The sequence below is a fragment of the Oncorhynchus gorbuscha genome, linkage group LG06, assembly GCF_021184085.1.
Source record: "Oncorhynchus gorbuscha isolate QuinsamMale2020 ecotype Even-year linkage group LG06, OgorEven_v1.0, whole genome shotgun sequence".
NCBI classification, from domain to species: Eukaryota; Metazoa; Chordata; class Actinopteri; order Salmoniformes; family Salmonidae; genus Oncorhynchus; species Oncorhynchus gorbuscha.
The window spans coordinates 5354741-5367240 of NC_060178.1; the positions used below are offsets into that span (position 1 = coordinate 5354741).

The 12500-nt window shown below is 49.4% G+C and overlaps 1 protein-coding gene across 6 annotated transcripts in view; it reads right to left on the reverse strand.

Moving 5' to 3' along the window:
* The window catches only part of LOC124037452 (myelin regulatory factor-like), a 125322-nt gene that overhangs the window by 18474 nt on the left and 94348 nt on the right, over positions 1–12500 (reverse strand). For 4 of the 6 annotated variants that reach the window (XM_046352160.1, XM_046352162.1, XM_046352158.1 and 1 more), the window contains exons 8-13: positions 7637–7832; positions 6967–7043; positions 4077–4187; positions 2732–2831; positions 776–976; positions 197–305 (exon numbers count right to left, since the gene is read on the reverse strand). In XM_046352160.1, the coding sequence (XP_046208116.1) occupies positions 197–305; positions 776–976; positions 2732–2831; positions 4077–4187; positions 6967–7043; positions 7637–7832 (794 nt within the window). The remainder of the gene's footprint in view (positions 1–196; positions 306–775; positions 977–2731; positions 2832–4076; positions 4188–6966; positions 7044–7636; positions 7833–12500) is intronic. The other 2 variants (XM_046352164.1, XM_046352159.1) reach the window with 1 other exon arrangement.

A 12500-nucleotide genomic window follows, 5' to 3' on the forward strand; every position in this document is an offset into this window, starting at 1 on the left:
TCACTCCTAGATAATACAACACCTTACTGTAAACTTCTATCACTCCTGGATAATGCAATGTAGGGAGGATAGGAAATACAAAAATAACTCATGATAAAAAATGTATTATTATGGGAATGCAATACTTTTCTAGTGCTACTGATTTCTGTTAATTCATTGTCTATAATGTCTAACCCAAAACGACAGTATAAGTTACCAGTCTCTGGGCTGGAGTCGATGCCCATGCTGGAAGCAAACTCAGGCTTGTACTGATAATGAACCAGCCTCATCTGACTGATCCGCTTCAGGTTGCCTGTAGTGTCCACCTACACACACACACACACACACACACACACACACACACACACACACACACACACACACACACACACACACACACACACACACACACACACACACACACACACACACACACACACACACACACACACACACACACACACACACACACACACACACACACACACACACACACACACATAGATTTGGATATGACTATGCAGCTAGATTACAGACAGGAACATACAGCTAATGGATGATGAAGGTTTCAGGACAATGAACAGAGAAAACACAATAATGTTGTGAATTTTATTGTAACACAAATATTTATTTACATTTTGTTTTTTAATTGTCAGGGAATTTGTTTGATTAACATTTTGATAAGCATTTTTGCATCACTACACTAACATGCAGACAGACAGTCAGAGAACATACCACACACAAAGATCTTATCTTATCTTATATATCTATAGCCCCCCTCACCCCCTCCCCTCACCTCGTGGACGTTCTCTTTAGCCCGTATATCGGAAGGGTGCACCAGTGACCCCATGACCTTCAGGTTGCCGTGGATGACCATGGCCTCGTCTGGCCGGTCGGTGTTGATACCGACCCGGCCGTGGTGGTACACTGAGTCAGGTAGCTGACCGCGCTGCCACAACACCTCACTGTCACTCTCAAACTGACCCGGGTTAGACGCCTGGAAACCCAGAGAGGGAAAGGGACAGACAACACAGAGATATTTAGAGCTGACGGGAGCTGTAAAAAATATATCCTTTGATTTATAAAGTTCTTTCATTCCTCTTTTGTTTGCAGTGCTGTTTGCAGTGCTGTTTGCAGTGCTGTTTGCAGTGCTGTTTGCAGTGCTATTAATATCCCTCTGAGTAGCTTCCGACATTTATTTGTTGTTGCTGATCTGCAAGGAATGTTTAACTTCTTTGGGACTGGGGGGCAGTATTGAGTAGCTTGGATAAAAAGGTGCCCAGAGTCAACTGCCTGCTACTCAGCCATAAACACTAGAATATGCATACAATTAGTTGATTTGGATAGACAACACTCTAAAGTTTCTAAAACGGTTTGAATGATGTCTGTGAGTATAACAGAACTCATATGGCAGGCAAAGATCTATCTGAAACGAAATCCAAGTGGGAAATCTGAGGTTTGAAGTTTTTCAACTCATTGCCTATTGACTATATAGTGTCTATGGGGTCATATTGCACTTCCTAAGGCTTCCACTAGACGTCAACAGTCTTTAGAACCTTGTTTGATGCTTCTACTGTGAAGGAGGGGGGAATGGGAGCTGAATGAGTCAGAGGTCTACCAGAGTGGCATGAGCTGATCACGCACGCTCACGTGAGAGCGACCTACGTTCCACTGCAATTCTACAGACAAAGGAATTCTGACACAGCGGTTGCATTAAGGAGAAGTGTATCTATACTTCCGGGCATAATAGTTGTATCTTTCATCAATGTTTATTTTGAGTATTTTTGGAAATTGATGTGGCTCTCTGCAAAATCACTGGATGCTTCGGAACTACTGAAAATAACGTGACAATGTAAACTGACATTTTTGTATATAAATATGAACTTTATCGAACAAAACATACATGTAGTGTGTAACATGAGGTCCTATGAGTGTCATCTGATGAAGATCATCAAAGGTTAGTGATTCATTTTATCACTATTTCTGCTTTTTGTGACTCCTCTCTTTGGCTGGAAAAATGGCTGTGTTTTTCTGTGACTTGGCTCTGACCTAAACACAATCATTTGGTTTGCTTTCGCAGTAGAGCCTATTTGAAATAGGACAATGTGGCTGGATTGTGTATCTTTAAAATGGTGTAAAATACTTGTATGTTTGAGGAATTTTAATTATGGGATTTCGGTTGTTTTGAATTTGGCGCCATGCAATTTCACTGGCTGTTGACGAGGTAGGACGCTACCATCCCACATATCCCAGAGAAGTTAACAGCCTCAAAAAACATGTAGATATTTACAGAAGAAGGAATCTAAACCGTAACACATGAAGTCAGATAGATATTAAGGGTTTGGCTCAATTTCATGTACATTTAGGAAGTAAGTAAATTCAAATTTTTGAATTGCAAATTTCTGTTTATTTCCTGTGAGGTAAATATTGAGATAGATCAGAGGATGGATAAGACAGACACGGCCAGACTGACAGAGGTTATTGAGATAGATCAGAGGAGGATGGATAAGACAGACACGGCCAGACTGACAGAGGTTATTAAGATAGATCAGAGGAGGACGGTCAGACAGACACGGCCAGACTGACAGAGGTTATTAAGATAGATCAGAGGAGGACGGTCATAGACACGGCCAGACTGACAGAGGTTATTGAGATAGATCAGAGGAGGACGGTCTGACAGACACGGCCAGACTGACAGAGGTTATTAAGATAGATCAGAAGAGGACGGTCAGACAGACACGGCCAGACTGACAGAGGTTACCCTGACGATGATCCTCTCGGACACCTGCGCGGCCACCGTGAAGCTCTGACTGTGGGCCTGGGCCTGCAACGCTACCACCAGCATGAAGTACCTACAGTATGGAGTTAAACAGGTTAATCACCTACAGTATGGAGGTAAACAGGGTTAATCACCTACAGTATGGAGGTAAACAGGGTTAATCACCTACAGTATGAAGGTAAACAGGGTTAATCACCTACAGTATGGAGGTAAACAGGGTTAATCACCTACAGTATGGAGGTAAACAGGGTTAATCACCTACAGTATGGAGGTAAACAGGGTTAATCACCTACAGTATGGAGGTAAACAGGGTTAATCACCTACAGTATGGAGGTAAACAGGTTAATCACTTACAGTATGGAGGTAAACAGGGTTAATCACCTACAGTATGGAGGTAAACAGGGTTAATCACCTACAGTATGAAGGTAAACAGGGTTAATCACCTACAGTATGGAGGTAAACAGGGTTCATCACCTACAGTATGGAGGTAAACAGGTTAATCACCTACAGTATGGAGGTAAACAGGGTTAATCACCTACAGTATGGAGGTAAACAGGGTTAATCACCTACAGTATGGAGGTAAACAGGGTTAATCACCTACAGTATGGAGGTAAACAGGGTTAATCACCTACAGTATGGAGGTAAACAGGTTAATCACCTACAGTATGGAGGTAAACAGGTTAATCACTTACAGTATGGAGGTAAACAGGGTTAATCACCTACAGTATGGAGGTAAACAGGGTTAATCACCTACAGTATGGAGGTAAACAGGGTTAATCACTTACAGTATGGAGGTAAACAGGGTTAATCACTTACAGTATGGAGGTAAACAGGGTTAATCACCTACAGTATGGAGGTAAACAGGGTTAATCACCTACAGTATGGAGGTAAACAGGGTTAATCACCTACAGTATGGAGGTAAACAGGGTTAATCACCTACAGTATGGAGGTAAACAGGGTTAATCACCTACAGTATGGAGGTAAACAGGGTTAATCACCTACAGTATGGAGGTAAACAGGGTTAATCACCTACAGTATGGAGGTAAACAGGGTTAATCACCTACAGTATGGAGGTAAACAGGGTTAATCACCTACAGTATGGAGGTAAACAGGTTAATCACTTATTTATTATACTGTATTGCTAGTTTTGTCCATTTGGTCAGGGTTGTGCGTGTGCGTGTGCATGCGTGCGTGTGTGTGCGTGCGTGCGTGTGTGTGCGTGCGTGTGTGTGTGTGTGTGTGTGTGTGTGTGTGTGTGTGTGTGTGTGTGTGTGTGTGTGTGTGTGTGTGTGTGTGTGTGTGTGTGTTAGTACAGTACCTCTGGTCAGGGTTGGGTTTGCCTTTCTTCCTCATGTTATTGGCTGTGGTCTCGCTGAAGTGTAGGCGTCCCACTGTTACCTTGGTAACCTGCTCCGGGGGCAGTGTGACCCTGCAAACACAAAAACACACATGTATTATCAGTAACATGTCACATTTCTTTCTGTTTTTACACTGTGACGCAGCAGTAAAGACTGTAATGTAAATTGTAAAGGAAAGCCTACAGTTCTTTCCTGCCCCCCAAAAGGTACCCAGAATACCCAGACTCACAGTCCTGGTATGAAGGGTCTCTACTCACAGTCCTGGTATGAAGGGTCTCTTTACTCACAGTACTGGTATGAAGGGTCTTTACTCACAGTCCTGGTATGAAGGGTCTTTACTCACAGTCCTGGTATGAAGGGTCTCTACTCACAGTCCTGGTATGAAGGGTCTCTACTCACAGTCCTGGTATGAAGGGTCTTTACTCACAGTCCTGGTATGAAGGGTCTCTACTCACAGTCCTGGTATGAAGGGTCTCTTTACTCACAGTACTGGTTTGAAGGGTCTCTACTCACAGTCCTGGTATGAAGGGTCTCTTTACTCACAGTACTGGTTTGAAGGGTCTCTACTCACAGTCCTGGTATGAAGGGTCTCTTTACTCACAGTACTGGTTTGAAGGGTCTCTTTACTCACAGTACTGGTTTGAAGGGTCTCTTTACTCACAGTACTGGTTTGAAGGGTCTCTTTACTCACAGTACTGGTTTGAAGGGTCTCTTTACTCACAGTACTGGTTTGAAGGGTCTCTTTACTCACAGTACTGGTTTGAAGGGTCTCTACTCACAGTCCTGGTATGAAGGGTCTCTACTCACAGTACTGGTTTGAAGGGTCTCTACTCACAGTCCTGGTATGAAGGGTCTCTCTACTCACAGTCCTGGTATGAAGGGTCTCTACTCACAGTACTGGTTTGAAGGGTCTCTCTACTCACAGTCCTGGTATGAAGGGTCTCTCTACTCACAGTACTGGTTTGAAGGGTCTCTACTCACAGTCCTGGTATGAAGGGTCTCTCTACTCACAGTACTGGTTTGAAGGGTCTCTCTACTCACAGTACTGGTTTGAAGGGTCTCTCTACTCACAGTACTGGTATGAAGGGTCTCTACTCACAGTCCTGGTATGAAGGGTCTCTCTACTCACAGTACTGGTTTGAAGGGTCTCTCTACTCACAGTACTGGTTTGAAGGGTCTCTACTCACAGTCCTGGTATGAAGGGTCTCTCTACTCACAGTACTGGTTTGAAGGGTCTCTCTACTCACAGTACTGGTATGAAGGGTCTCTCTACTCACAGTACTGGTTTGAAGGGTCTCTCTACTCACAGTACTGGTATGAAGGGTCTCTCTACTCACAGTACTGGTTTGAAGGGTCTCTCTACTCACAGTCCTGGTATGAAGGGTCTCTCTACTCACAGTACTGGTATGAAGGGTCTCTCTACTCACAGTACTGGTTTGAAGGGTCTCTCTACTCACAGTCCTGGTATGAAGGGTCTCTCTACTCACAGTACTGGTTTGAAGGGTCTCTCTACTCACAGTACTGGTATGAAGGGTCTCTCTACTCACAGTACTGGTATGAAGGGTCTCTACTCACAGTCCTGGTATGAAGGGTCTCTACTCACAGTCCTGGTATGAAGGGTCTCTACTCACAGTCCTGGTATGAAGGGTCTCTACTCACAGTCCTGGTATGAAGGGTCTCTACTCACAGTCCTGGTATGAAGGGTCTCTCTACTCACAGTACTGGTTTGAAGGGTCTCTACTCACAGTCCTGGTATGAAGGGTCTCTCTACTCACAGTACTGGTATGAAGGGTCTCTACTCACAGTCCTGGTATGAAGGGTCTCTCTACTCACAGTACTGGTTTGAAGGGTCTCTACTCACAGTACTGGTTTGAAGGGTCTCTCTACTCACAGTACTGGTTTGAAGGGTCTCTACTCACAGTCCTGGTATGAAGGGTCTCTCTACTCACAGTACTGGTGTGAAGGGTCTCTACTCACAGTACTGGTTTGAAGGGTCTCTCTACTCACAGTACTGGTTTGAAGGGTCTCTCTACTCACAGTACTGGTATGAAGGGTCTCTCTACTCACAGTACTGGTTTGAAGGGTCTCTACTCACAGTACTGGTTTGAAGGGTCTCTCTACTCACAGTACTGGTTTGAAGGGTCTCTACTCACAGTACTGGTTTGAAGGGTCTCTACTCACAGTCCTGGTATGAAGGGTCTCTCTACTCACAGTACTGGTATGAAGGGTCTCTACTCACAGTCCTGGTATGAAGGGTCTCTCTACTCACAGTACTGGTTTGAAGGGTCTCTACTCACAGTACTGGTTTGAAGGGTCTCTCTACTCACAGTACTGGTTTGAAGGGTCTCTACTCACAGTACTGGTTTGAAGGGTCTCTCTACTCACAGTACTGGTTTGAAGGGTCTCTACTCACAGTCCTGGTATGAAGGGTCTCTCTACTCACAGTACTGGTGTGAAGGGTCTCTACTCACAGTACTGGTTTGAAGGGTCTCTCTACTCACAGTACTGGTTTGAAGGGTCTCTCTACTCACAGTACTGGTATGAAGGGTCTCTCTACTCACAGTACTGGTTTGAAGGGTCTCTACTCACAGTACTGGTTTGAAGGGTCTCTACTCACAGTCCTGGTATGAAGGGTCTCTCTACTCACAGTACTGGTTTGAAGGGTCTCTACTCACAGTACTGGTTTGAAGGGTCTCTCTACTCACAGTACTGGTATGAAGGGTCTCTCTACTCACAGTACTGGTTTGAAGGGTCTCTCTACTCACAGTACTGGTATGAAGGGTCTCTACTCACAGTACTGGTATGAAGGGTCTCTCTACTCACAATACTGGTTTGAAGGTCTTTACTCACAGTACTGGTTTGAAGGGTCTCTTGCTGCGGTCTGACTGGGACTGCTCCACGTTAATGGACTGGTTCATTGCTTCCAGCTGGAAAACAGACAGGAGACAGGAAGGAGACAGACAGGAGGCAGGAAGGAGACAGACAGGAGGCAGGAAGGAGACAGACAGGAGGCAGGAAGGAGACAGACAGGAGACAGGAAGGAGACAGGAAGGAGACAGACAGGAGGCAGGAAGGAGACAGGAAGGAGACAGACAGGAGACAGGAAGGAGACAGGAAGGAGACAGACAGGAGGCAGGAAGGAGACAGACAGGAGACAGGAAGGAGACAGGAAGGAGACAGACAGGAGGCAGGAAGGAGACAGTAGACAGGAAGGAGACAGACGGGAGACAGGAAGGAGACAGACGGGAGACAGACGGGAGACAGGAAAGAGACAGACAGGAGATAGGATTATGAGCCAGACAGCAACAGGTGATGAAAGACCCTGTTCAACTGATTATCTTACTGAGTATCTTCCATTTTAGTCATTTAGCAGACTCTTTATCCAGAGAGACTTACAGTTAGTGGATTCATCTTAAAGATAGCCACCATTTGGGTCAATTCCATTTTGAAATTCTTGTATTGACCGAATTGAAATGTTATTGACCCCAACCCTGATCGCCCCTCTCCCCAGCTCCCTCACCTTAACCCCGTTGAGTTTGAGATAAAAGCAGTCTATGGGCTGCAGGCCCTCGCTGGTCTTGATGTACTTGGGATCTCCCAGCATGCCGCAGTACACAGTGACCTGGAAGTGGTTCTTTTTCTGACACACGAAGGCGTCGTCTGCGAGGGAGAAGTTGAAGCCCTTGTCAGCATCTACGCGGTAGGTGGGCATCGGGCTGGAGAGAGGAAGAGGTGGATGGAGAGGGAGTCAAAGTAACGTTCTTCAGTAGGTTCCTATAGGTCACATACACTGAGTGTACAAAACAATAGGAACACCTTTCAATGACATAGACCAGTGTTTCCCTGCCCTGGTCCTCCAGTACCCCCCAACAGCCCAACCTTGGTCCTCCAGTACCCCCCAACAGCCCAACACTGGTCCTCCAGTACCCCCCAAAGCCCAGCCCTGGTCCTCCAGTACCACCCAAAGCCCAGCCCTGGTCCTCCAGTACCCCCCAAACCCAGCCCTGGTCCTCCAGTACCCCCCAAAGCCCAACCCTGGTCCTCCAGTACCCCCATCAGACCAACCCTGGTCCTCCAGTACCCCCATCAGACCAACCCTGGTCCTCCAGTACCCCCATCAGAACAACCCTGGTCCTCCAGTCCCCCCAAAGCCCAACACTGGTCCTCTAATACCCCCAAAGCCCAACCCTGGTCCTCCAGTACCCCCATCAGACCAACCCTGGTCCTCCAGTACCCCCAACAGCCCAACCCTGGTCCTCCAGTACCCCCATCAGACCAACCCTGGTCCTCCAGTACCCCCATCAGACCAACTCTGGTTCTCCAGTACCCCCAACAGCCCAACCCTGGTCCTCCAGTACCCCCAACAGCCCTGGTCCTCCATTACCCCCAACAGCCCTGGTCCTCCATTACCCCCAACAGCCCTGGTTCTCCAGTACCCCTCATCAGACCAACCCTGGTCCTCCAGTACCCCCAACAGCCCAACCCTGGTCCTCCAGTACCTCCAACAGCCCTGGTCCTCCAGTACCCCCAACAGCCCAACCCTGGTCCTCCAGTACCTCCAACAGCCCTGGTCCTCCAGTACCCCCATCAGACCAACCCTGGTCCTCCAGTACCCACCATCAGACCAACCCTGGTCCTCCAGTACCCCTAAAGCCCAGCCCTGGTCCTCCAGTCCTCCGGTACCCCCATCAGCCCAGCCCTGGTCCTCCAGTACCCCCAACAGCACAACCAGGGTCCGCCAGTCCTCCAGTTCCCCCAACAGACCAACTCCGGTCCTCCAGTACCCCCAACAGACCAACCCTGGTCCTCCAGTACCCCCAACAGCCCAACCCTGGTCCTCCAGTACCCCCAACAGACCAACCCTGGTCCTCCAGTACCCCCAACAGCCTTGGTCCTCCAGTTCCCACCAACAGCCCAACCCTGGTCCTCCAGTACCCCCATCAGACCAACCCTGGTCCTCCAGTATCCCCCATCAGACCAACCCTGGTCCTCCAGTACCCCCAACAGCCCAACCCTGGTCCTCCAATACCCCCAACAGCCCAGCCCTGGTCCTCCAGTACCCCCCAACAGCCCTGGTCCTCCAGTACCCCCATCAGACCAACCCTGGTCCTCCAGTACCCCCAACAGCCCAACCCTGGTCCTCCAGTACCCCCAACAGCCCAGCCCTGGTCCTCCAGAACCCCCAACAGCCCAACCCTGGTCCTCCAGTACCCCCAACAGCCCAACCCTGGTCCTCCAGTACCCCCAACAGCCCAGCCCTGGTCCTCCAGAATCCCCAACAGCCCAACCCTGGTCCTCCAGTACCCCCAACAGCCCAGCCCTGGTCCTCCAGTACCCCCCCCCAACAGCCCTGGTCCTCAAGTACCTCCAACAGCCCAACCCTGGTCCTCCAGTTCCCCCAACAGCCCAACCCTGGTCCTCCAGTACCCCAACAGCCCAACCCTGGTCCTCCAGTACCCCCAACAGCCCAACCCTGGTCCTCCAGTACCCCCAACAGACCAACCCTGGTCCTCCAGTACCCCCAACAGCCCAGCCCTGGTCCTCCAGTCCTCCAGTACCCCCAACAGCCCAACAGCCCTGGTCCTCCAGTACCCCCATCAGACCAACCCTGGTCCTCCAGTATCCCCCATCAGACCAACCCTGGTCCTCCAGTACCCCCAACAGCCCAACCCTGGTCCTCCAATACCCCCAACAGCCCAGCCCTGGTCCTCCAGTACCCAGCCCTGGTCCTCCAGTACCCCCAACAGCCCAACCCTGGTCCTCCAGTACCTCCAACAGCCCTGGTCCTCCAGTCCTCCAGTACCCCCATTAGCCCAGCCCTGGTCCTCCAATACCCCCAACAGCCCAACCCTGGTCCTCCAGTACCCCCAACAGCCCAACCCTGGTCCTCCAGTACTCCCCATCAGCCCAACCCTGGTCCTCCAGTCCTTCAGTACCCCCAACAGCCCAACCCTGGTCCTCCAGTACCCCCAACAGACCAACCCTAGTCCTCCAGTCCTCCAGTACCCCCAACAGCCCAACCCTGCTCCTTCAGTACCCCTAACAGACCAACCCTAGTCCTCCAGTCCTCCAGTACCCCCAACAGCCCAACCCTGCTCCTCCAGTACCCCCCAACAGCCCAACCCTGGTCCTCCAGTACCCCCCAACAGCCCAACCCTGGTCCTCCAGTTGAATCAGGTGTGCTTCTCTAGGGTAAACATGTGTACTTTTGGGGGCACTGGAGTACCAGGGTTGGGAAACACTGGCATAGACTGACCAGGTGAATCCAGGTGAAAGCTATGATCTCTTATTGATGTCACCTGTTAAATCCACTTCAATCAGTGTAAATGAAGGGAAGAGACAGGTTAAAGAAGGATTTTTAAGCCTTGAGACAATTGAGACGTGGATGGTGTATGTCTGGCTTTCTGAGGGTAAATGGGCAAAACAAAATATTTAAGTGCCTTTGAACAGTATGATCGTAGGTGCCAGGAGCACCTGTTTGTGTCAAGAACTGCAACGCTGCTGGGTTTTTCACGATCAACAGTTTCCCGTGTGTATCAAGAATGGTCCACCAAGTAAAGGACATCCAGCCAACTTGACACAACTGTGGGAAGCATTGGAGTCAACATGGACCAGCATCCCTGTAGAAGGCTTTCGACACCTTGTAGAGTCAACATGGGCCAGCATCCCTGTGGAATCCTTTGGACACCTTGTAGAGTCAACATGGGCCAGCATCCCTGTGGAATCCTTTGGACACCTTGTAGAGTCAACATGGGCCAGCATCCCTGTGGAACGCTTTCCACACCTTGTAGAGTCAACATGGGCCAGCATCCCTGTGGAACGCTTTCCACACCTTGTAGAGTCCACATGGGTCAGCATCCCTGTGGAATGCTTTCAACACCTTGTAGAGTCAACATGGGCCAGCATCCCTGTGGAACGCTTTCCACACCTTGTAGAGTCAACATGGGCCAGCATCCCTGTGGAATCCTTTGGACACCTTGTAGAGTCAACATGGGCCAGCATCCCTGTGGAACTCTTTCCACACCTTGTAGAGTCAACATGGGCCAGCATCCCTGTGGAATACTTTCCACACCTTGTAGAGTCAACATGGGCCAGCATCCCTGTGGAATCCTTTGGACACCTTGTAGAGTCAACATGGGCCAGCATCCCTGTGGAACCCTTTGGACACCTTGTAGAGTCAACATGGGCCAGCATCCCTGTGGAACCCTTTGGACACCTTGTAGAGTCAACATGGGCCAGCATCCCTGTGGAACTCTATCCACACCTTGTAGAGTCAACATGGGTCAGCATCCCTGTGGAATGCTTTCAACACCTTGTAGAGTCCACATGGGTCAGCATCCCTGTGGAATGCTTTCAACACCTTGTAGAGTCCACATGGGTCAGCATCCCTGTGGAACTCTATCCACACCTTGTAGAGTCAACATGGACCAGCATCCCTGTGGAACTCTATCCACACCTTGTAGAGTCAACATGGACCAGCATCCCTGTGGAACTCTATCCACACCTTGTAGAGTCAACATGGACCAGCATCCCTGTGGAACTCTATCCACACCTTGTAGAGTCAACATGGGGCCAGCATCCCTGTGGAACTCTATCCACACCTTGTAGAGTCAACATGGGGCCAGCATCCCTGTGGAACTCTTTCCACACCTTGTAGAGTCAACATGGGGCCAGCATCCCTGTGGAACTCTATCCACACCTTGTAGAGTCAACATGGGGCCAGCATCCCTGTGGAACTCTATCCACACGTTGTAGAGTCAACATGGGGCCAGCATCCCTGTGGAACTCTATCCACACCTTGTAGAGTCAACATGGGGCCAGCATCCCTGTGGAACTCTTTCCACACCTTGTAGAGTCAACATGGGGCCAGCATCCCTGTGGAACTCTATCCACACCTTGTAGAGTCAACATGGGGCCAGCATCCCTGTGGAACTCTATCCACACCTTGTAGAGTCAACATGGGGCCAGCATCCCTGTGGAACTCTATCCACACCTTGTAGAGTCAACATGGGCCAGCATCCCTGTGGAACTCTATCCACACCTTGTAGAGTCAACATGGGGCCAGCATCCCTGTGGAACTCTATCCACACCTTGTAGAGTCAACATGGGGCCAGCATCCCTGTGGAACTCTATCCACACCTTGTAGAGTCAACATGGGTCAGCATCCCTGTGGAACTCTATCCACACCTTGTAGAGTCAACATGGACCAGCATCCCTGTGGAACTCTATCCACACCTTGTAGAGTCAACATGGACCAGCATCCCTGTGGAACTCTATCCACACCTTGTAGAGTCAACATGGACCAGCATCCCTGTGGAACTCTATCCACACCTTGTAGAGTCAACATGGGGCCAGCATCCCTGTGGAATTCTATCCACACCTTG